Source organism: Sarcophilus harrisii, chromosome 2 (genome assembly GCF_902635505.1).
Source record: "Sarcophilus harrisii chromosome 2, mSarHar1.11, whole genome shotgun sequence".
Lineage (NCBI taxonomy): Eukaryota > Metazoa > Chordata > Mammalia > Dasyuromorphia > Dasyuridae > Sarcophilus > Sarcophilus harrisii.
Genome location: NC_045427.1, coordinates 482,456,840 through 482,483,168, shown reverse-complemented (window position 1 = coordinate 482,483,168; position 26,329 = coordinate 482,456,840). Strand labels below are relative to the sequence as shown.

At 34.7% G+C, this 26,329-nt stretch overlaps 1 protein-coding gene across 2 annotated transcripts in view; it reads right to left on the bottom strand.

Annotated features, from left to right (window-relative positions):
* ABL1 (ABL proto-oncogene 1, non-receptor tyrosine kinase) overlaps nucleotides 1-26,329 on the bottom strand; it is a 172,958-nt gene that overhangs the window by 16,658 nt on the left and 129,971 nt on the right. For both annotated transcript variants that reach the window (XM_031954848.1, XM_023494307.2), the window contains exons 3-4: nucleotides 25,837-26,132; nucleotides 15,832-16,104 (exon numbers count right to left, since the gene is read on the bottom strand). In XM_031954848.1, the coding sequence (XP_031810708.1) occupies nucleotides 15,832-16,104; nucleotides 25,837-26,132 (569 nt within the window). The remainder of the gene's footprint in view (nucleotides 1-15,831; nucleotides 16,105-25,836; nucleotides 26,133-26,329) is intronic.

Below are 26,329 nucleotides of genomic sequence, written 5' to 3'. Positions count from 1 at the left end.
AGGGAAAAAAAAGTATCCAAGAGTGCAGAAGGATATTCCAAAGGGGGCAAAGGTATTATAGGCAGTGTTGGTACTACAATATTAAAGTTGATACTGACTTTAAAAAAGGACAGCATGATGCTGTGGAAAGAATATTTGTCTTGGTAGTCAGGGGACCTGAGTTTGAATCCTGCCAATACCTAATAGCTAGGTAACCATGACTAAATCACTGAGTCTATCCAAGTCCCCATTTATAAAAAGGGATTAATAATTTCTGCAGCAAGTACACTAAGTCTGGTTTTATATAGCAAGAATTAATGAGATAATCTATGTGTAAAGTTGTATCTATTAAAAACTTGGATTTCAATTAAGCAACATAAATACCCATCTAATAAGGAAAGAAATAGTAGTCCTTCAGTTAAGATCTAGTTTTCTCCCTTTTTAGAACAGGGTTAAGTTTTCTGACTACTTACTCTCTCTGACTCTCATCACCAATCACCTAAAGTTCTATTAATTCTATCTTCATGGCATTTCTCTTCTGACATTACCACCACATTGACACAGGCCCTTATCACCTCATATCTTCTTATCATCTACTTCCAGTTACTCCCCACTCCATTCCAACCTCCACTCAATTCTTAAACTGATCTTAAAGTACAAGCCTGAACATGTCACCTCCCCTATTCAATAAATCCAATTATTCCCTATAAACATTGTCAATAAATATAAAATTCTCTATCTGGCATTCAGGTATTCGAAGCATTTCAAAACCCCCAGAACCCTCATCCCATTCTATTCTTATTACATCTTATTCCCATCCATGTCCTCTGTGATCCAGTAGCCCTAGCTGGCCTCCTTGCTTTTCCTTCCAACTTCAAACTGAGCATTTTCAACAACTGTCTCCATGTCTAGAATTCTCTCCCTCCTCACTTCTATTCTCTAACTTTATTCAAGTACCAGCTAAAATCTCACCTTTTGAAAAATAAATATTTTATTTCATTAAATATTTCCCAATTACATGCAAAAAAGTTTTATTTTTAAAATGAGTTCAAAAATCTCTCCCTCCTTCCTGTCCTTTCTCCCCTTGAGAAGGCAAGCAATTTAATATCAATTATACAGGGGAAGTCATACAAAACATATTTCCATTTTAACCATTTTATATAAGAAAATATAAAATAAAACAATAAAAATAAAGAGAATTTTGAAAAAGTATGTTTCAATCTACATTCAGAGTTCATCAGTTCTCTCTCTAGAGGTGGATAGCACTTTTCATCATGAATTCTTTGGAAGTGTCTTGATCAGAGTAGCTAATTCTTTTACAGATATTCATACTAACAATATTGCTATTTCTTTGTACAATGTTTTCCTGGTTCTACTCAAGTCACTTTGCATGAATTCATATATCTTTTCAAATTTTTCTGAAACCATCCTGCTCATCATTTCTTTCTTTCTTTTTTTTAAATAGCTTTTATTTACAAGATATATGCATGGGTAATTTTTCAGCATTGACCTTTGCAAAACCTTCTGTTCCAACTTTTACCCTCCTTCCCCTCAATCCTCTCCCAGATGTCAGGTAGACCAATACATGTTAAATACAATATATGTATACATATCCATACAGTTATCTTGCTGCACAAGAAGAATAGGACTTTGAATAAGGTAAGATTAACCTGAGAAGGAAATAAAAAATGCAAGTGGATAAAAACAGAGGGATTGGAAATACTATGTAATGGTTCACACTCATTTCCCAGAGTTCTATCGCTAGGTGTGGCTGGTTCTATTCATTATTGAACGAATGGAACTGATTTGGTTCATCTCCTTGATAAAGAGGGCCATGTTCATCAGAACTGATCATTATATAGTATTGTTGTTGAAGTATATAATGATCTCACTTAGCATCAGTTCATGTAAGTTTCTCCAGGCCTTTCTGAAATCATCCTGCTGGTCATTTCTTACAGAACAATAGCATTCCATAACATTCATATTCCACAATTTACTCAGCCATTCTCCAATTGATGGGTATCCATTCAATTTCCAGTTTCTAGTCACTACAAAAAGGGCTGCCACAAACATTTTTGCACATACAGGTCCCTTTCCCTTTTTTAAGATCTCTTTGGGATATAAGCCCAGTAGTAACACTGCTTGATCAAAGGGTATGCACAATTTGATAACTTTTTGCTGCTCATCATTTCTTATAGCACAATGTATTTATTTTGTGATAATTATACTACAACTTGTTCAGCCATTCCTCAATTAATAGGTATCACCTCAATTTTTAATTCTTTGTCACCACAAAAAAAAATCATTTTAAATATTTTTGCACAAGTAGATCCTTTTCCTTTTCCTTTGATCTCTTTGGAATATAGATCTACTGATTCAGACCAGTTCCAATGGTCTTGTGATGAAGAGAGTCATCTCCACCCCAAGAGAAGACTGTGGGGACTGATTGTGGATCACAAAATAGTATTTTCACCTTTTTTATTGTTGCTTGCTTGCATTTTGTTTTCTTTCTCATTTTTTTTCATTTTGATCTGATTTTTCTTGTGTACCATGATAATTGAGGAAATATGTATAAAAGAATTGCACATGTTTAACATGTTGGATTACTTGCCATCTAGGGGAGGAAGGGAAAAGGAAGGGGAAAAAATGATTATTAAAGATAATCTATGCATGTTTTGAAAATAAACAGCTTTAATTAAAAAAAAAAGAAAAAGAGAGAAAACCCTCCAAACCCCAAAAGCTGGTTTTGAACTTCAAGAGAGAAAGTTGGAATTATTATTTAAAACTTAAAATAAGTTTTAAAGTAAATCCCCTATGTTCAATATATGTTCTCTTAAATAAAAAAAAAAAAAATCTGGCTTGGGAACAAAAAAAAAAAAAAAAAAAAAAAAAAAAAAAGAATACAGACCTATTACTGGTATCACTAAATAAAAGGTATATATGGTCTTTGAGGCATAGTTCCAAATTGTTCTCTAAAATGGTTGGACTAATTCACAATTCCACCAACAGTGACCCAATCTTTCCACATTCCTCCAGCATTTGTCATTTTCCTTTTCAGTCATGTTAACCAATATGATAGGTGTGAGGTAATCTCTCAGAGTTGTTTTAATATACATTTCTCTAATCAGTAATGACTTAGACTACTTTTTTTATGTAGCTATTGATAGGACTGATTTCTTTTTCTGAAAACTTCCTGTTCATACCCTTTGACCATTTATCTATTAGGGAATAAGTTTTGGATTTTTTTGCTTGTTTGTTTGTTTTAAATAAATAAATTTTGCTCAGTTCCCTAAATATTTGAGAATTAAGGCCATCAAAAAAATTTGCTGAAAAAATTTCTTCCAGCTTTGTTTTTCTTCTAATTTTATCTGCATTCGTTTTTTATTTACACAAAACTCTTTTAAATTCATGCAATCAAAATTATGTATTTTACATCCCAAGATGTTTTCTATCTTACCCTTGCCCACAGATCTGATAGGTACTTTTTTTTTCACTTCCTTAATTTCCTTTTTATATTATCCTTTATCTCTAAATCATTTACCCATTTTGATCATATCTGTATATTGTATAAGAAGTTGGTCTATGCCTAGTTTCTGCCAAAGTGTTTTCTCATTTTCTCAGCAATTTTGTCAAATGTTGAGTTCTTACTCCCAAAGTTTAGCCCTCTGGATTTATAAAATCTCACTTTCTATAAGAGTTCCCTTAATGTTAGTACCTTCTCTCTAATAATTATTTCCAATTTATCCTGTATATATCTTACTTGTATGTAATGTTTACATGTTATTTCGCTCTTTAGATTTTAAACTCCTTTAAAGCAGGACTGTTATTTGCCTCTCTTTGAATCCCTGAGACTTTGTACAATGCCTGATACATGTTAGATGATTAATAAATGGTTACTGACCAACTATTAAGTGTTTCACAAGTACCTTTTAATAGGTTTCTTTTCTTACTTTATCATATGTGACACAATAACAGATCTATTTCAAAGTAGTATGGTATTTCAGCTGTTTTTGAATAGCTCTTAATGATACTCCTACCATATTACCTCCAATTTGAACAGTCTATGAACAGGATAATTTCTATTAAGGGCCACAATTCATAACATAGATGAACTGGGTTTAAAAAATGATATCAAACTAAGGGACAGAAAGGAATCTGTTAATGATAAGATATTGTGATGCTGTGGAAAGAACAAAGGATTTGGAATCAATGAATCCTGGTGCAAATTATTACTCTATTACTTCCAACCTGTGTAATTCTGAGAAGTCACAACTTCTCTGGACCTCAGTTTCTTCTATAAAGTGAGGAGCTTAGTAACTATTAATATTCCTTCCAATTTTAAATCTATGATCCTATGAACACATAAGAATTATCTGCTTTAAACTTTGGGAGATGACTATAAACCATTACATAGAATTCCCAATCCCTCTATTTTTGTTGGCCTGCATTTTTGATTTTCTTCTCAGGCTGATAGTACACTATTTCAAAGTCCAATTCTTTTTGTACAGCAAAATAACTGTTTGGATGTGTATACTTATATTGTATTTAATTTATACTTTAACATATTTAATATGTATTGGTCAACCCACCATCTGGGGGAGGGGATGGGGGGAAGGAGGGGAAAAACTGGAACAAAAGGTTTGGCAATTGTCAATGCTGTAAAATTACCCATGCATATAACTTGTAAATAAAAAGCTCTAATAAATAAATAAATAAATAAATAAAAGAGGGGAAAAAAAGGAATTATCTGCTTTAGCATGTTCATTTGAATGAAAATTTGAGTCTTCAAAAAGATATAAAAACACAATGTTCAGAATGTGCTAAATAGCCACATCCAAACCCTTTCTCTCTTTGCCTGAAAACAAGATGTCCTAGCCTAATGGTGCCACCTGATGTTCAATGTGTAGAATTGTCTGACCTCAAACCTCTATTGTCCTTTTGGAAAAGAAAGGAAGAAAAAGTCTATATGTCATGTTTTCACTTCTACCCCCAACCTTCTTTTTTTACTGTTCAAATTATTATACTTCAGACAACCTCTTTCTCACTAAAGAGCTCTTCTTTAACATTTTTCCTTTCTTCTCCTTTTCATTCTGTTTAATACTAAGGAACCTTAAAGATCACATAATGCAATCACCTCATTTTACAGATGAGGATACTGAGGCTCAGAAGATATAAATAACTTGCTCAACAACACAAAGGTAGTAATTAATAATGCAGAGATGCTTTTAAAAAATAGATGTGAAATTCTGTATATATTATCAGCTATACCGCATGTGCTGATATTTCTGAATTGTTTTTTGTCTCAAAATCTCACAAAGTACTAGAGGGATATATTCAGAAATAAATGTGATATAAAAATAAAAAGCATCAATAATTTTTTTAAATAAAGGAAAGACATTCATTTGAAAGTAACATGTGAGACCAGAACTAGGGAAGTGACTTGCTAGAGTCACACAGCTAGGAAGTGGTAAGTGTCTGAGGCCACATTTGAACTCAGGTCTTCCTGATTTTAGGACCATCTAGCTGCCCCTGGAAAGAACTTTTATTATTCTAATGACTCCTTAGTTCCTCCTCTAAGCCTATCTTTCCATTGAAGATACTCAATCTCATTGTTTTTTCTCCTTTGTTCAATTACTAATTCTACAATATTTTGCACCATTATTCACTATAAATGTACAGTTTAGTTACATTTTATGCTAACTAGACTTTCATAAGCCAGCCTAAGAACTTAATCATTAAGTTTTATCACTGGAAAAGGTGTTTGAATGAGATGAAGCATGTGAAAATTTTCTTCTTATCCATGGCTTCTTTGGGGTAAAAGGCAGTAACAGAATCTCTGGAACCAGTTAATAGTTCAAAGGGTGTGGACATTTTTGTCACTTTATTTGCATAATTCCAAATTGCTTTATAAAATGGTTGTGAGTAAAAATATATTTCTCATAATTTCGTGTATGTATATATATATATATATATATATATATATATATATATATATAAATGAGTATTACATTTCTTGCCTTCTAGTGGGTAAGAAGAAGGGCAAAAAAGAAGAAAAAGAACTTGGAACTGAATATAAAAAAATAAAAAAATTTTTTTAAACATTAAAAGACTCTGAAATTGTTTGTCTTGTGTGTATTCATAATTAACTACTATAAGAGAGAGCTTACCAAATAAATTTGATACAAAGACTTTTGCCCTTTTGAACACTTCCCTTCTTATAAAAGGTACATTAATTTTTTCTATACATAAGTTTTTAAATTTCATCTAACCAAAGTTAATTTATTGTATATTATATTTCATATAACCAGATATAGTATATTTCAAATAATAATTTATTATGTATTATATCTCATATAAATATTCATATTTATCTTTTATAATTGCAGCTATCTCTTTTTTGGATAAGAATACATTAGGGATTAAAGCAGAGATTCCTCAGAATTCTCCCAAATTCCCTTCAAAAAACTTCAAAATAATACCTCAAAGTGAATTCTGGACCAGCAGAACCAACAAAAAGATAAAGTGAAGAAATTTTCCAGTCCAACACAACTTAGCAGGTTAGAAAGAAAGTCTCACTGGGGTGAAAGTGGAACATTGTCTAATACAGGCTCAAGCCCTAACAAAACAGCAGTGGTTTGGTTGGGAGTTGGGGAGAAAAAGAGACTGAATCAACAGCAGCAACAGAAACAACAATAATATCCAGAACTCTCAACTCACAGACTGTAAAAGAGTTAAATAAAATTGGTCAAAAGGATATTATAGGGGGCATTTTTCTGGCACTGGGTATAGCATCACAGTCCCAAGGTAAGGAAGAGAAGTTGTAAAAGGAGTGAGGTCCTTGGACATGGTTCTAGAGCAAAAAAGAGTACTTGTGATCACTCACAGACCAGAACACAGTCCAGGAGAGCAATGATCATATATCTTTTTAGAACATACCACTTTCAAAGAACTAAAAACTTACATACTCACTGAATTAGCTCTGAAAACAGAAGCATGAAAAACCTGAAACTTGGGACAGTGCACCCTCTACCCCAAGAACAAAGAACAACTTTACCATGAAGTTTAAAAATCAAGAAATAGACTGGAAAACAGTCTACTGTTTTCTGTAGAAAAACAGTACTGTTTTTCTGTTGACTGGATCTGTATCTCAAAGAGATTATAAAAGAAGGAAAAATACTACTTGAGTAAATATGTTGGTAACAGTCTTTTTTTGTAATGGCAAGGAACTGGAAAATTAGTGCATGCCAATCAATTGGGACATAGCTGAATAAGTTATGTTATATGAATGTAATGGAATATTATTATTCTATAGGAAACAATGAGCAGACTGATTTCAAAAAAGAATAGAAAGATTTATAGGAACTAATACTAAGTAAAGTGAGTGGAACCAAAAGAACACAGTAACAAGATTATGTGATAACCAACTGTGATGGCCTTCGCTCTTCTCGTAATTCAAGGCAATTCCAATAGACATGTTAAAGTGCTATCCACACACAGAGAGAGAACCATGGAGACTGAACATAGATCAAAATATAGTATTTTCACCTTTTTTATTGTTTGCTTTTGTTTTTTTTTCTTTCTCCTTTTTTTCCCCTTTTGATCTGATTTTTTTTCTGCAGCATGACAGATATGGAAATATATTTAGAAGAATTGTACATTTTTAACCTATTGATCAGATTGTTTGTTGTCTTGGAGGGGGGAGGAGGGAGAGAGAAAAAAATGGGAACACAAGGTTTTGCAAAAGTGAATGATAAAAACTATCTTTGCATGTATTTGGAAAAATAAAACACTATTCAAAACATGAAAAAAAGAAAGAAAGAAATAGGCTGGAAAGATAAGCAAACATCAAAAAAAGAACCTGACCATAGAAAACTACTATGATGATTGGGAAGATCCAATACATAGAACAAGAAACAAAGTCAAAACTGCTATGTCCAAAGACTCAAAGTTTAAAAAAAAAAAAAAAAAAGTCAATTGATCTTAGGCCCAAAAAGAATTCCTGAAAGAATTCAAAAAGAATCTTAAAAATTAAATAAGAGAGGTAAAGGAAAAAATGAGAAAAGAAATGGAGAGTGATGCTAGAAAATCATAAAAAAAGAATCAACATGTTGGTAAAGGAAGACCAAATACTAAAGAAAAATAGCACCTTAAAAAGCAGAATAGGTCAAATGGTCAAAGAGGAACAAAAATTCATTGCAGAGAAAAACTTCTTAAAAAGCAGAACTGGTCAAATGAAAACATATACAAACATTCACTGAAGAAAAGAATTCCTTAAAAAGCTGAATTGGCCAAAATGGAAAAGGAATTATAAAAATTCATTGAAAAAAAATTCCTTAAAAATTAGAATTGACCAAGTGGAAGCTAAGGAAACATCAAGAAAACAATCAATCAAAATAATGAAAAAAAAAAATAGAAGAAAATATGAAAAATACAACAAACCCATTTTCCAGGAGAGATAATTTAAGAATTATTGGACTCCTGAGATGGGGGGGGGAAGGAAGAGGAGGAGAGGAAAGGAGGAGGGGGGAGGGGGAGGAAGGAGAGAGAGGGAGAGAAGAGAGGGGAGGGAGGGAAGGAAGGAAGGAAGGAAGAGGGAGGGAGGAAGGAAGGAAGAAGGAGGGAGGAAGGAAGGGAGGGAGGAAGGAAGGAAGGAAGGAAGGGAGGAAGGAAGGAGGGAGGGGAGGGAGGGAGGGAGGGAGGGAGGAGGAAGGAAGGAAGGAAAGAAGGAAGGAAGGAAGGAAGGAAGGAAAGGAAGGAATTAAGAAAAACTGCTCAGATATCCTAGAAGCAGAGATGAAATAGAAATTGAAAGAAGCCTAAATGAAAACTCCCAGGAATATTATAGCTAAATTCCATGTCAAGGAGAAAATATTGGAAGCATCCAAAAAGAAACAATTCAATTTTTGTGGCACTACAGTCAGGACAGAACAAGATTTAACAGTTTCTACATTAAATTATCACAGGGCTTGGAATATGATATTTTGAAAGCAAAGAACCTCATATTACAACTAAGAATCACCTACCTAGCAAAACTGAGCATAATCCTTCAGGGGACAAAATGGATATTTAATAAAACAGCACTTTTCTTGACAAAAGGATGAGATGAAAAGAAAATATGACTTTAAAATATAAGATTCAAGGGAAGCATAAAAAAAGGTAAACAGGAATGAGAAATATATTCCTATATAATACTCAACTGATGAAGAATGATACTCAAATTGAAACTCCTAAGAACTTTAACATATTAGGGAAATTAGTAATAATACACAAAGACAGAAGGCAGACAAAGATATGAGTTGACTATGATGGAATATTTTAAAAACTAAAATTAAGATGAGAAAAAGAGGGGTGCACTAAGGGAAAGGGAGAGATAGAATATGATTTCTTTCTCTTATTGCTATTACTAGCACTTCCAGAACTATATCAAATATATAATTATCCCTTGCTTTATTCCCATATTTATTGGGAAAGTCTCTAGAGTAGCTCCATTGCATATATTACTTGGTTTTGATTTGATAAATGTTCTTTATGATATTAAAAAAAGATTCCTCTATATCTATACTTGGTGAGGTTTTTAGCATAAGAATATTGTACTTTGTCAATGTAACAGATTCTTAATTGGTTTCTCTGCCTCCAGTATCTCCCTTTCTTGAATTTATTTTTTATACAAGTGCCTAAATTATCTTCCTTATGCACAAGTCTAACCCTACTGTTTCTAAGATAAAATATAAATTCCTTAATCTGGCATTCAAGCTCTGCCACAATCTGGTTCTAACCTATCTCTCCATCCATATTTCAGAATACACCCCCCAACACACCTGCATTTTCAATCCAACTTGATTACTAGCCAGAGTTCCACCACTATCTTTGCTTCCTTCCCCCAAACAGAACACTATTCATCTGACCAGACTATCTCATTCCTTCTCCTGGCTCTAGGTAGACAATCTTTAAGGGGGATCTCCTCCATCATGATGTCTGGTCTGGGAAAAGCATTCCAGGAAGAACAGTTGAGATTATCATAGTGAACATGGCATGTACTATTTCCCCCTTCTTCCCTTGTAGTAAACTCTGAGAACAGAAACTGTCTGCCTCAGTGCAATCAGAATGGAATAGAATATTGTATAGATTAAGAACTCAATAAAGCTTTATCCATGATTATAACTTGCTATATTTCCTAAGAATCTATCCCTGAGATAGTTAGGTGGTAAAAAGGAAAAGAGTTTTCTGGACCTAGAGTCAGGAAGATGTAAATTCAAATCTTACTAGCTATGTGACTGCTGGCAGGTCACTTAAAAAACAAATTCTATTTGCTTTCAGCTCCCTCAACTGCAAAATGGAGGTAATAATAACACCTATCTTCCAGGATTATGAGGAACAAACAAGATAATATCTATAAAAATGTTTACAGTGCCTGGTATCTTATAGACACTTAATAAATGCCTGTTTCCTTCATTTCCCACTCTTATACCCATTGTAACTGAAGGGGTTTCCAGTCAGTAGAAATGTTTACATATCATTCTAATTAGAATCCTGAACGAGTTAGCTTCTCCACATTTGGAACTACATCCTATATGATATGGCTAATAAGTTCCTAACTCTTATTTCTCTAATTCCTGTTATTTTTAGAACTGCCTTTTACCAAACTGAACAATCTCTTTTCCTCTTACCTCTCCCCACTCTTTCAATCCTACCTAGTTTAGCCTTTGCACTCTCCATCCCTATTGTCTCTGGTCTCTTTTCCCACAATGTGTCTTCTACTGCTAAATTCCCATTTATCATAGCTCTCTTCTCACATTCCATCCACTCTCTGCTCTTCACTGAAACTCAGCTTTTTTTCCCTGAAATAACCACATTTTTGGTACCCTCACCAAGGCAAAGTGTTCTTCTCTTATACCCTCAAAAGAGATTAAAAATGAGAAGTTAGTATAGTCTTTATCACTTTCAGACCTCCCCCAATAGCATCACTCAGCAATGACACAAAGATGATAACTAACATTTATATAGCAATTTAAGCTTTTCAGAGTGCTTTCTATTTGATCTTTATAACTGGTGAAGATGGTGCAATTATTATCCTCCTTTTACAGATGAGGAGTCTGAGGGCCTCAGAAAGGCTAAATGTTTTATCTGTGTTCATACAACCAATGTCTGAGGGTTGAAGCCTTCTAGAATCCGTGTCCAGTACTCCATACTCACTTGAGACTGAAGGTCCCACCCCTGGGACTCTGAGCTCTGATGAGCCAGCATCTTACCTTATCCTACCTGGGATCAGATTCTTAATGATACTTTCTGGCCATCTCCATGCTATGCTCCTCTCCTTCTATCCTCCCCTCCCTTCTAATTCTAACTGCTAATGGTAATAAAATTAATTCTACAGTTCCTAGTAAGGATATGTCAATTAATTCTCTGTTGCTACAGTTACAATTCTCCAGGCCTTCCCTGTCCCAAATTCTACTCCACAGCCACCATTCTCCTATACATGCTGTCTTCCTCTATTTGTAAGGTTCTAGAGGGCAGAGACTGTTTTCCTTGTTTGTATTTTTATCCCTGGTGCTTCTAGCATAGAAACTGGAACACAGGAAATTTAATAAATGCTCATTCATTCATTTATTCATAATCTATCCACCACGTTAAGCTGTTTCATACTTTCATCTTTCCTACAAAATCCTTGTCACTATTGTCTAAAGACTTCTAATTCACTCTTTCTTATCCACAATAAATTTAATACCTGGCCGTTACAAGCAGCCAGGTGGCTCAGTAGAGGAAACACTAGGCCTGGATCCAAGAAGACCCAGGTTCAAATCCTGCCTTATCTACTTATTAGATGTGTGATCCTAAGTAAGTCAATTTGTCTGCTTCCGTTTCTCCAACTAAAATGGAGATCATAGCACTATCTGCATTACGGAGTTGTGAAGATCAAGTGAGATATTTTGTAAAGCACTTAGCACAAAGCCTGGCACATATTAAATGCTAAATAAATGCTTGTCCCCTTCCCCTTTTACCCCAATTCCTGGCCCTTTTAAAGATCTAAGCTTCCCACCATTCCTCAACTATACACAAGAGTATATGTCATTACATATAGGAATGTATACATTAGATGTCCCCATTTCTCATAATGGGATTTGTGGGCCAAGTGGGTTTTCCAAGACCCACTCCTGCTTAATAACTGCCCTACCCCACTGCCTCAACAGTTGTCCTCACCCTGTACAACACAGAATATCCCTTTCTCTGAGAACTCCTTGTTAGTAAGATTTCCCAGTTATCTTCTATATCTTAAGACAGCCAAAATTTAAGATCAAGATTTGGGATTTAAGACTGACCACCCAAATTCAAAGACTAGTTTTTCAGTGGGTCAGCTGGAAGGATATATAAGTACAGTGGGTAAACAGAGACTATAAACTGGCATTAAGTCAACCCTGCCCTAAGGGGACACCATTCTTAAACCAAGCCCAGAGAATCTCCATCTTAAGATGCCTTCTACATAAGAATCAATCCTTGTTACCAAGATCATTCCCCTCCTGAAAAGTCATATATCTTTTCATCTCTTCACCCCAACATGATTCTTTGCCATAGTCTGCTACTCTACCTTAGCACATCATTGTCTAACATTATCTCTCTATTGAAAACCACTTTTTCAGAATACACACCCCAAATCCCCTGTCAGGGACAGGGACAAAGAATTCTAACTGCCTCCACCCTATCCCTTCTATTTCATTGCACCCAGGGATATGGCCAGTGACCCTGATTTATGTCTCATGACTGGATTCCAATGACTCTGGAGGAGAGTGAGGCTTCTAATTTTATATGGTTCTGCCTCATAAATCCAGTTCACTTCTAAGTCAAGACAACATCTTTTTAATGTCATTGGTCCTTTGAAAAAAAGGACAAACAACAATAACAATCTTATTTCAAGGACTCATACTCCCCAATCTTTTCTACTCTAGTTTTCCTCAGTTCCTTGAAATGATTCTCATATGGTATGGTCTCCAGTCCTACCATTATTCTGGCAGCCTCTGGCAGCCTCCAATTTAGTTTAGTAAACTGAGATCCATGAAAAGTAAAGAGGAATAGCAGAATAGTATTATCTCCTACTTTGGATTTGTCAGCTCAAGTCAGTTAGGAAATTCCCTGTTGACATTTCCTGCTAACATAAAAGCCAACTTCACTGTGTAGGTGATACATTATTGTGTCCATTTCCAGAAAGAGGGACAGCATCCAAGGGCTTCTACTTCTATTCTAAGACCTAGTTTCCCTTAATAATCTGTACTCTGTTGTTTAGTCTGTGATAGTCTAAGCCTTAATAAAATGGAAGCTTCCCTCAAGAGCATGAGATTGGAAGTCAGAGGGCTTGGATTAAAAATCCTGATCTACTACTCACTGCTGATATCAACTTGGGCAAGTTATTTAATCTTTCTGGGCCTTGGTTTCCTCATCATAAACTGAAGGAGTTGAACTCAATGATTTCTTTCTGGTAGATCTACTACTCATTTTAGCCAGTTAGGGATAACAGATTCCCAGCTTTCTAGTGATACTATTAAAGGAAAATTCTAATTATATTAGCATAATCTCTAGAAAGAAAAATATTTGAATTGCTAATTATAGAGAATGGGTCAAAAATTCTTTTGAAAAGGATTAACAACCCTGGGAGGCACAGAGTGTGGTAGTTCCAGTCAAGAAACCTACATTCTATTTCCAAGTTTTCTTGCCCACAAAGTCTCAGTTTTCTCATATAAAAAGGTTTAGATTGTATATGTGGTTCTTTTAATTCTGATTTTCAATTACTCTAACTTCTACTTTAATTTCTTTCTCTTTTATGAGTGAGTAGTGAGATATTTCTTCTTTTTTCCACTTGTAGTTTTCTACAAAAAGAACTGAATCTCCATTTTCTTGGCAGTTCAACATAATCACAATTCAGCCAAAAGAATCAGAAAATAATGTTGGCGGACACTAGGGGACACTCTAGTCCCAAATAAAGCCATATAATCACAAGATTTAGAAGTGGAAAGGACTTCAGAGTTACACACTTTTAAGGAGTTAAATTGAAAATTAAAAACCTTTCCTTGGGGGCCTGACTGTCAAAGAACTTCAAAAGAAAGCATTACTCTCTGGAAATCACAAATGCAGAACATTTTTCTAATAAGCTGAAATCACGGCCAGTAATAAAGTGTGAGGATCAGTCACAAAGTCTCTTGTATCATATGGCTTTAATATAATCTTGCCGTGTCTCTAAGGAAGAGAGACAATATTTGGAGCTATCTTATGCAGCTCACTTTCAAAGAAGGTAACACAAGCCACTTGGAATAACTCTTAAAAGATCCTAACTCTAAAAAGTTTTTCCTTCTTTGAAATCTCAAGCATTAAAAACCAGTTACCTAATACCTGCATTTAACTGAAATTTATAACTGCTAAAGAACTTTTCAAAACTTTTAAGTCTCCAGTACCAATTGATAGCAGTGGCAGAACTTGTAGCCAAGAATACAATGAAGATTCCCCATGCTTAATGGGGAAATTCTCAATCATCCCACAAATAAGAGAAAAGGGAATTCATCAAATAAGAGTTGTGACCTCTGTGCTGTAAATGTGCTCTAACCTTATCTCCCTTTCCCCTGGACTCTATATATACTTGTGAAAGAATATGCCACAGACTTCTGGGGGGTATATCTTGTACTAATAGTTATTGTACCACCTTAATAAATATGTCTTTCTAAAAACTACTTAAAGTTGACTGACAAACACACAGTTGCAAACTTAAGACCTGGTAAAACTCCATCCAAAGCCAAACTTCTATGGATAAAGATAAACACCCAAACTCATTCCTCAATGATTAACATACTTTCACCCTGTAAAATTATCCAATCCCAGAATGTCTGAACTTCTGGTTACTATTGTTCAAACTCCATTCTCCAATTTTCACTGACCTCCTTATTCCCTTCTCAACCCCACCCCCAACTTCAAATTCCCAGTTTAAAGCACAGCTCTCTAGAATACCTGGTCAAAAGATAACTATTCTTAAAACTTTTCCTTTCTTGCGCCTTTCATCTTCTTGCACTTAACTGGAGCCTGGCTCCATCCTGATGACCTTGCTATCTTGGTAGTCTCTGACACAAAAAACATCCTGGTGCAGGTCCTCATCATGTCACAGCTTAACTACTGCGAGTTCTCTGCAATCTGTAATCCAGTGACACTGACCTTCTTTCTGCTCCTCAAACACAATACTATCCAACTCTGATTGTTTTTACTGGATGTGTCCCATGTTTGAAACATTTTCCTTTCTTATCTCTGCCTCTTGGCTTCCATGGCTTCCTCCAAGTTTCAACTAAAGGCTCACTTGCAAGAAGTTGTTCCCAGTCCTCCTCAACATTAGTGTCTACCTTACCTTAGAGAATACCTCCAAATTATCCTGTCTACATTTATATCTTGTTTTCCCACAAAACTGTCAAACTCCTTGAGAGTAGGACAGATTTTTTCTTTTTACCTTTCTTTAAATTCCCAGCATTTAGCACAATAATGAGAAAGGTAAAAGCGTAATAAATGTTTGCTAACCAACTGACTGAAATGATTAATCCTATTATACCCAAGAATCTTAGCCATTCTTACCTTTACCCATGTGTGCCAACACATTGAAATTGGATAATTCAATCCTTAGAAAGAAACATAATAACTAGATGAACTGAAATGAATAAACTGGCACAGACTTAATTTAAAGTTTGGACTTATTCAAGATGAAACAATTTCTGGCTGTGCTGTTTTTCATTATTTAATAAAGTAACTATATTTAAGTTACACATCAGCAGCTATTCTACTCACTATAAGCATAAAACATATAATAAAAGTATATTCCACACCAGTACTTACCTTCAGGGTTTTCACAGCTACAGTTAAGCTATATTTTTTCCATACACCTTCATACACTTCTCCATACTGCCCTCCTCCAAGTTTGTGTTTCATGGTAATGTCTGTCCGCTCAATTTCCCACTTATCGTAGTTAGGAGACACTCCATATATGGTGGGTTTGTTTCTTTTGGGAGCTGGGTAATGCAGAGTAGTGATCAATCCATCTGCCACCGTTGAATGGTGATGAACCAACTCTGCCAAAGTATTAAAGCGGCTTTCTGAAGAGACGTACAGCTAAAGCAAGCAGAAAATGGCAGTCTGTCAGACAGCATAGACACAAAATAAAATACATCAAATAAAAAGATCCTATTAAGCCTCAATTTAATACTACTACTTTATGATCAGGTTGGCATGGGGGGGTGGGGAGGGAGTATCACTTCCTACTCCACTTTCACAAGCCCACCACGCCTCTTTTACTAAAACCTTTGCTGTAGCTTTCTCCTCATTTGTATGGACAAGGATTCCTGGTCCCTTAGGTCAGAGAAGTGAGTTTGCCTCCCCTTACTGGGACCCAAGCTACCAGGATGTTTCCTGCTCCTTAAAGCTCCCTTCTATGGGTTAAGTTCCTTAAGGTCAAGGATACTAGCTTGTACTGTATACCCAATGCCTTGAACATAATAATCACTTAATAAATACTCATTCTTCTATCTTTATCACAATGGGTATACAGATGGGTATATCTCTACTGAAGAATAGTGAAAAAGATATTGTATAGGATGCAAAGTTTATGAGAGGAGTATAATGATGGAGAATATACCCATAAATGAGAGATCCAAAAAAGCAGCTATCTTGTCTTACCCTGAAGAGTTCAAATTGCATTATGGGTAATATAAAGAGGTATGCAAAAAGGAAATCCTCTGCTTGGAGTTCAAAGCCCTTTACAACAGATACTACTCCCACCCCCACCTTGCCAGTCTTCTTATATTTCCCATCTCCTTCATGTACTCTTCAATTCAGTGATATTGGCTTCCGAGCTGTTTTTCAAACAAGATACTCCATCTCCCATCTCCAAGCATTTTCAGTAGCCATTCCCTACGTCAGAAATGTACTCCCTCCTTAACTCTATCTTCTGGCTTCCTTCAAGTCCTAACTAAAATTCCATCTTCTGGAAAATTTATGGCCAAAGAAGAATTAGAGAACATTATGAAATGTAAAATGGATAATTCTGATTACATTAAATTAAAAAGGTCTTTCACAAAGTCAAAGCAATAAAGATTAGAAGGGAAGCAGAAAGCTGGGAAACAATTTTTATAGCCAGTGTTTCTGATAAAGACCTCATTTCTAAAATATACTGAGAACTGATTCAAATGTATAAGAATACAAGTCATTCCCCAATTGATAAATGGTCAAAGGATATGAACAGACAATTTTCAAATAAAAAAATTAAAGCTATTTCTAGTCATATTTAAAAATACCCTAAATCACTATTGATTAGAGAAATGTAAATTAAAACAACTCTGATATGACTCTTCACATCATTCAGATTGGCTAAAATGGCAAGAAAAGATAATAATGCTAAAAGTTATCATATATATGAAATCCCCAATGATTCATTTTTTTTTGCTCTTTGGACCATACATCAAACAGTATAGCTCTAAAGTTTATAAATCCCGAGGTCTGGACCCTCAAAAAATAAAGCAATAAGAAACAGGATTGTCCAAGAATCAAAAGTATTTCTATAAAGAAAGTGGGAGAAGTAGTTCCCTTCCAATTAAACTTATCATGGGAAAGCACAAAAATATATAATGCAAAACTCATATCACTTTCTCTATTTAGAATCTCTAACATTGTAAGACTGCTATAGTGTTTAAAAAAAAAAGTCTCTATGCAGATTAGAAGGAAAAACAGGGTGTGGGAGATGGAAAGGAGAAAGAATGAAAAGAAAAGAAGGAAGAAAGAAAAAAGGCAAGGGGTTAAGAAAAGCAATTACTTGAGTGATGGTAGTTCTGTGTCTCTTTATTTAAAATGAGTAAAAGTATTGCTTCCTAATTTAAGAAAAAAATGACTATTTTGAAATTCCTCATAATATATATACAAGACCAAAGATATATCTAACTGCTTTTGACTACCTGCTTACTGATAGCAATTAGGCTTTACAATAAATAGAAGGTGGCAAGATTTGCATAATATTCAAAAAGAAGTAATAGCAAAATGTTCAAGTCAATCTAGACTTAAAACCACAAGAAGATAAAAATTAGTTATGATGGCAAGGATAGTTTTATGCTTTTGTTCAAGTTAAATGAATTACAAATGAATTACAGACTTCAGTATCTTTTTTGAATCAATACGTCTAATTAAATTCCAAAAAATAAAATTTTCGGCCAGAAAGTATGTTTCTCAAAAAAGACAGGAATAAGTCACTAACATTTATAGACATAAGTCACTAAATAACATTTATAGACATGAATATACCATTCTAATATGCTATTTCTGTTGAATGATAATACTCTTTGAATTGCTTAGGAGAAGTGAGACCCAAGCATGTATATCACTAGATTTCTTCAAAGCACATAAAAAGAAACCACAAAGTGAATTGTTCTAGTGATAACATGAATCACATATAAACACAGACATTCAAACCTGACAATCTGAAAGAGAAAAAATTGGTATGTTGGATTTCTGAAATTTGTGGTTTGATTAACGCACACACTCACACACACATACAGACAGATATATAGTGTTACCTTCCATGTTAAGTACTAACAATATTAACATGGTTTATGCAGAAAATTAAGTGAAAGATAACGGACATTTATAATCCCTTCTCTCAGGAAAAACCAAAAGACATCTAATTATTTCACTAAAGTGCTAATAATACTCCAAATTCTCCCTCTTCAGTTAGTTCATATTATAATTTTCAACATTATGAAGAAAAGGCAAGGATATACAAATTCCACAAGATGTTCTTTAGAATAAACAAATCCCTGGTAGTAAGCTACATAGAACCACAAGGGACAGAACATGCATGCATATGGCTATAAGAGATGGGACAAACTCAGCGGGGAAGAATGCTCATTGCCTAGTTTCTCCTGATTATAGTATGGAGTACAGAATCTATATACAAGAAATTCTACTTAATATTACAATTACAAGTGGCACAGAATCCTTTTTATAGTTCCCCTAAATCCATACACACACACACACACACACACACACACACACACACACACACAGATTTTGTTCTTAGACCTCTTTTCTTTCCTCATAGGCTACTTTGTTTAAGAGATTTCTGAGTTATGGCAAGTTCCACAGAGAAGATCAACATTATCCTTTTCAATAATTAAATTTATAGTTTGTGTGACTTATTTCTTCTTCCACTATAAAATTTATACCCTAAAACTCATTAAATATTAAAACTACTGTCTTACATTGTATATTCTGTTCATGACCATTTTCTAATACTCCAGTCTGGTATCCTCCCCTTCCTCAATTCATATTATGCTCTCTGGGGAAGAATTTTGCTGCTGAGCTTCTATCTATATCAGGAATTCATGGTATATTCAGAGAAGAAAGTGAAATTAACAACTATGAATGACCTGGTACTTTGACTTTGAATATTTCATACATTCAAGACATTTTCAGGACTATTTCTTCCTAATCATTCCAGTAATCTAAAAGCTGTCCTTGTCAAAAAAAAAAAAAAAAAAAAAAAAAAAAAACTACACTTTACAATCAGATCCAGAGGCTTAAATGAGCTTAACTTGTGCAGTACTGTGCAAAATAGAATACTGCTGTCACACCTTTTCTATACAAAGTTTACAGGCTGCTTTGTCCCAGAGCTAATGTTCCCTTGGGATCTTCTATATACTATTAGGAAGGCTCTAATGGTGTACTGAAGCCAATGGACAGTTCTTAAGAGTCAACTGTTAAATTTTCAGTGAAAGCATTTTCACCTCAAAAATTGGCAAAGTATAAATCAGGACTAGAATTAACTTTTAAAGTGTAACATATATACATTTGCCCCACAAGAGAGACAGTTGTTAAAATTTACCAGCATATCAATGTTATAAATTCAATTCTTACACTAACTTTCCAGGTTTTTCTTTATGGGAAGATTCAATTGTACTTTAGAAAGCTTTGCTCTAGTTCTACCACATCTGCTAAGACTTTTAAGGTAGGTAAAGTTAGGAAATTCAATTCCTAGGAAAGAGGAATGAAAATTCTAAATTAACACTACAAGGAAGTGCTGAAAAATTGAGAACTATAATGAACTTGAATAAATGAAAATATAGTACAGAGTAACCAGTATACTTAAAAAATGAACAAACCAATCAAAACACAAGCTTCAAGATTATTCTCATGATGATCCTAAACTTCAAAAACATCCTAAGAACTGTGATAAAACCTCAGTAATCTTTGTTATGAAAACTGAAGATATTTTAATGCCAGCCAGAAATAATGATTGCTCAATTTGGTTGGCGAACAGGAGAATAAAAGCTTCTAATTCAAAACAACAAAAAGCTCTTTTGGAATAGACTAGTGGCCCAGGACTGGCAGCTTTGAATCAGATGGTTGGAAATGGAAATTTATAAACTACTTTATGAAAGCCCAGGAACACAGAGAGAGATGAGCCAAGAGGGTGGAGGCAAAAAGAAAAATCCTTAGGGAACTTAATTGCGAATCTGCTTTACCCTAAGACATTTTTAAAAGATTAGCTAATATGAAGAAAAAGAATAATTAAACTTAGTCAAATTCAGTCTATCCTTCCCAATCACCCTTAAAAATTTCTCTTTGGAAGTTTGCAAAAGACTGTATTAAAGCTGTGCTATGTTAGGCATACTTTTAATGCCAAGCAGCAGTTCCACACATTTTTGTAATACCTCTCCCTTCCTATGCTGTTTTCACTCACTCACAGGATATGATCCTACCAAAGCCATTCATCCCAATTGTGGTTATTAAATTCCTTAGAGGAGCTAACTAATGACACTAAAGACTGAGGTGTTTCCAGGTGCTCAGACAGATGAAGGGAAAAAATCCTTATTTGGGGAGGGGAAAAAAAATCCTTATTTGGGGGAAGAGGGCAAAGATGAGTACCTAGAAATTCAATCCGTTACACAGGGATGAATATAATTGCACAAAAGTAATCCCCTGTAAGAAGTCTGGAACAAAAGGAATCTGCTTGGAATACTACTAGCTTTTATATGGAGGAGGCCACAGAATAAGGCACCATCTTCTATGATTCTCAGTCTTTGGAAATTATTTTTTAAATTCTTTTTTCTCTGACTAATATTTTAAATCACCCATCAAATAACAGATTGTCATAATAAGTCACAATTTTTTGCATCCATTCTTAACAATGCTAATCAAACATTTGGGGGTAGGGGAGGATGGTTAGGCCTAGGTAGTGATGATGCAGAACACTTTCTTTCCTAATTTCCTAAACTAATATGCAAGTTTGCTTAGGACAAACCCAAACTGAGTGTTGCCCTGGATAAATATCAGTAATGGGATCTAGATATTCCCCTTCAGAAAGTTACCCTGAGGTGGATGAGACAGAACAACTCAAAGCTAGTGCTCCTTGGAGCAGTAAATCCTTGTTGTTTATTCTTCATTCTCCAAAAGAACCATGACATGAGGGAGGTGATGCCATGACATGCAAGTGAACTAGATTTAAGTGAGGGAGGGCTGTATAAAGCTTTCTTTCTCTTCCAAAGCCACCTGGGTCCAGTGGCTAGATATAGATCAGGACCAATGGAAATGGCCCTGCCTTGGCAAGAATGGCCAATTGAAATAGAAACACTGGGAAGTAGTCTGATAGTAATTAGACTAATATCTTATCCCACTTGCCAAAACAAAGCTCAGAATGGAGGCCTAAACTAAATATACAAAATCAAACCACTAAGAAAACTGTAAGAAAATGAAATAAAATGCCTTTTGCATTTTAGGCTAGGAGAGAAGCAGAGGCCATAAAAGATAAGGTAGGTAGTTTCTATTCTATGAAACAGAAAAGCTTTTGAGTAAACAAAATCAGTGCAATATGGACGTAAAGAGAAACTGCTGAATGGGAAAACCATGTTTGCACAAAGAATCTGTGATCCAAGATTTACAAGGAATGAACATAAATACAGCCAGTACTTGCTTTGCGTAAGTAGCCGTTTCATAGCTCCTGGCAGCTCTGGAGACCCTCAATCAGGGGCTTCAGTGCCCAGAGCATGACCCCCTACCACTGATATGGCCCCATCTAGAATGTAATTTATGGAAGATAATTGCTTATATGTAAAATGAAGAGTCATTCCCCAATTGATCAAAAGATAGGAATAAAATGGCCTTAAAAGAATTGTAAACTATTAAACTTTGGAAAGATTGCTCCAAATCACTGAGAGAAATACAAATCAAAATGACTCTGAAGGTTCCTCTCATACCCAGTACTTCTTCCATGTGAATTTTATCATTTGGAAGTCAGTAATTTGATTGGTGTAACATTAACCCTTCAAGTGGGCAGTACTACCATTTTTACTGCATTGACATTGCCCAATAGAGAGTGAATGTTTCTTCAATTATTTGTCTTTCTTTCTGCAGAATGTTTTATCGTTGCATTCATATAAACTTTCTGTATGGTGACTGGTTAACTACCACATATCTTATGCATTTTATAGTTATTTTTGATGCATTTTCCCTTATGGTTTCATCTTAGTTTTTGTTATTATTATATTTTTAAACTGATGGTTTTCTATTGTACATTGCTATACCTTTTATCTCAGTTGGTTTCTTGGTTAGTAAACTCTACAAAGAAATTGGATATATTTCCCAAAGTGTCAACACCTCCAGAGGAGCACCTAGATAGAAAAGCCTACCTCTACATTTCAGAAAGTGATGAGTTAAGGACTACTATATCTAGAATCATATCATGTATTAAAATTCAGCAAAATCCAGTGCACAAAGGAATTGTATCAAATGTGGCTGAGAACTAGAAAGAGAAGAACTTAAGGAATTTATGCATCACATATTAGTTTAAAAAAAAAAAAAAAAAAAAAAACAGGATTCCAGTCTAACATTTCAAATTAGCAAGCTGAAAAAAATAGAAAATACTAGTTAGGCTAGCCTAGAGAAATTATACACCGAGTCTTGAGGGTTTAATTAACCCAGTTAAGTTTTCCAGGTCCAAATCTCTTACAAATAAACCACTGGGATAAAAATAAATATATAAAAGCAGTTTTAGAGACCCAGATAATAAACCATATATTTCAAGAATTATCTAAATGTTAAAAGTCCAATACAGCAGAGTATTAGTACAATTTTGGGGGAACTGTAATGAGATATGATTGTAAGTCAGCACTTTCATAAAGAACAATGAAAATTCTTTTCTAATAAATGAACCGGCAGTTTTCCAAAGGAAGAAATATGAACTGTCAACAACCATGTGAAAAAAAAAAATGCTCCAAATAACAGATAATTAGAAAAACACAAATTAAAACAGCTTCTGATATTCTACCTCAAAGCCAATAGATTGGCAAAGTTGACAAAAAAAAAAAGAAAGAAAGAAAAATGACAATTGATTATGGGAGAAAAGGCACATTAATGCATTATTTGTGGAACTGTGAATGGTTGTAAACATTCTAGAAAGTAATTTAGAACAATGCCCCTAAAGTTATTAAACTGAATCTATCCTTTTATCAAAATATCTCCCTACTAGATCTATTGCCTAAAAAAATCAAAGAGGAAAAAGATCCTTTTGTATAAAAATATTCATAGCAGTTTTTTAATAGTAGCAGAGAAATGGAAAATAAATGGGTATGCTTCTATATTATATAAATATAACAGAATATAGCAGGAGTCAGCAAATCTGGACAAATCTATTTTTATATGGCATCTGGCATACAAGCTAAGTTAAAAATATAAAAAAGATTCCTAGATCATAGGTCATATAAAAACAAGCAATGTGATGGACCTGGCCCATGGGTCAGACCCTAGAATATAGTACTACTCTGTAAGAAACTATGAAATTAATTGACAGTTTCAAAAATACTTGGGAAGGCCTAAGTGAAGTGATACAGAGTGAAATCAGCAAAGCCAGGACAATGATTTCTATCTAACAACACTATAAAGAAAAAAACTTTAAAAGACTTAAGAATGCTGACCAATGTAATGAGTATACATGGTTCCAGAGAGGTGGTGATGAAGTTTAACAGAAAGGTGGAGGAGTAAAGATGAAGAATAAATTATAAATTTTCAGCTATACAGGCAATGTAAGAATTTGTTTTGCTTGACTACGGATATGAGTTAAAAGGGCTGTGTTATTCTTTCTCTTCCCCCATGGGACTGGAGTGTGTGGAGATGGAGCAAGAGGATGTAAGGATAAGGGAACAGAAAAGGGAATAGAAAAGAGGACAAAGGAGGAAAAAGAGGATGACGAGAGGAGGAAGAGAAAAGAAAAAAAGACTATCATTGCAGAGTATTTTTTTTTTTTTTTGCCTCCTAAATTAAGTGAAAAGAATAGAAGGAATGTCAGAAAGAAGGCCAGACTAACAGAATCACTGTGAAAGCTACAGGTTGTTCTCATTATATATTCAAAAAGAAAAGCAGCCTATAAAAACAGAAGTCTAGAGTTTCACGTACAACCCTCTTTTTCTGTATGGTGTGGTGTGGTGTAGTGTGGTGTGTGTGTGTGTGTGTGTGTCTGTGTGTGTGTATGTATATGAAGGGAGGGAGGGAGGGAGAGAGAGGGAGAGAAAGAGGAAAGAGAGGGAGAAATAACTATCTCTAAAATCATAGTTAACATTTATATAGAGTCTATTTTGTACCAGGCATTGTGCTAAGCATTTTCACAAACATCATCATTTGATTTTCACAGGAAACCTACAGGATAAGTGCTATAATTATTCTCATTTTACAATTGAGGAAACTGAGGCAAACAGGGCTTAGGAAATTTGCCCAAAGTCACACAGCTAATAAGAGTCTGAGACTGCACTTGAACTCAGTTTTTCCAGATTCTAGTCCAGCACTCTGTCAATTATAGCATCTAACAGACTACATATACATAGCCCTACCTATCTATCTGATGTCCATTTTATTTGATGTTTAAGTTCAGACTAAAAATATAAATTAATTTTTTAAAAGAATGGAAATTTTTGCTACCATTCACAAAATGAAAGCTGAAATGTACTCCTAACTGGACTCAGATACATCATGTATGAAGCAAAAAAGAGGATTTCTCCAGTTTAGGGCTTTTACTCTATTTCTGTCCTTCAATTTGGTGAAGACATTGCTTTGACACAACAAGAGACCTGAGACTGAATTCTAAATTTGTTAAAAACTAACTGTGAGACTTCAGACAAGGCACTCCTTCTTTGGCCTTTGTTTTCCTTATCTATAAACTGAGGGAGATGCCTATGTAAAGTCTATAGTTCCTTTACAGCTATGATAAATTTATTATCATATCATAAAAACATATATGCATACATACTCATACATATGCACATATATACATGTATATACATGTATAAATACACATAACCTTAAAAATTTTAAGGTACAACAACACTAGGCTATTGCCATTGTTTAGTTGTGCCCAACCCTTTATGATTTTGTACAACATACTATATATATGGGTCTGTTTGAGGGGATTTGGGGAGTTTTTTTTGGGGGGAAGGGGGCTAGGAAGAGGGTTTGACAAATATACTAGAGTTGTTTGCCATTTCCTTCTCCAATGGATTAAGACAAACAGTGTTAAGTGATGTGCCCAGAATCACATACTTATTAGTAAGTATCTGAGGCTAGATCTGAATTCAGGTCTTCCTGACTCCAAGCCCAGAGCTCTATCCAATAAGTCATGGAACCACTTCTAACAATACTGAGGGTGGGGATGGGGATGTGTGTGCTATTATTATTTCTATCTCATAGACAAGAAAACTGAGGTTAAGTACTTTGTCTAGAGTCATACAGATAGTAAGTATATGAGGCCAGAACTGAAGTTTTAAACACTTTTTATTCCTATGGCTCCATCTCAACTTTCTCTGGAAATCCTACCTTTCCATCAGATGCTGTATTTATCCTGTAGTGGTACACCCTTCCTTCATATCTTAGTGAAATGGACCGCTGGCCTGGGCTGCTCTCACTCTCTCGAACCAGAAAGCTGCCATTGATTCCACTGCTCAGCAGGTATTCAGCAGCATTTCGTGATACAGGCCCATGGTACCAGGAATGTTTCTCCAAACTGTTGACTGGGGTGATATAGTTGCTTGGAACCCACCCTTGTCCATTTTTGGTTTGTGCTTCACACCATTCTCCATTGTGATTATAGCCCAAGACACGGAGCTTTTCACCTTTAGAAGAAAAACAAGTTAGATATGTCATCATCTATAGGATTTCACATCAGCATGCTATTTCATATCTATTTAATTTTATGCAGTTACTATGATGATTTCTTGAGTTTCCAAAATATATATCTTACTTCACTTGTGCAAAATTCATTCTTAGGTACATATGTTCATGTATTTATAGAAACATGTATAGAAACATG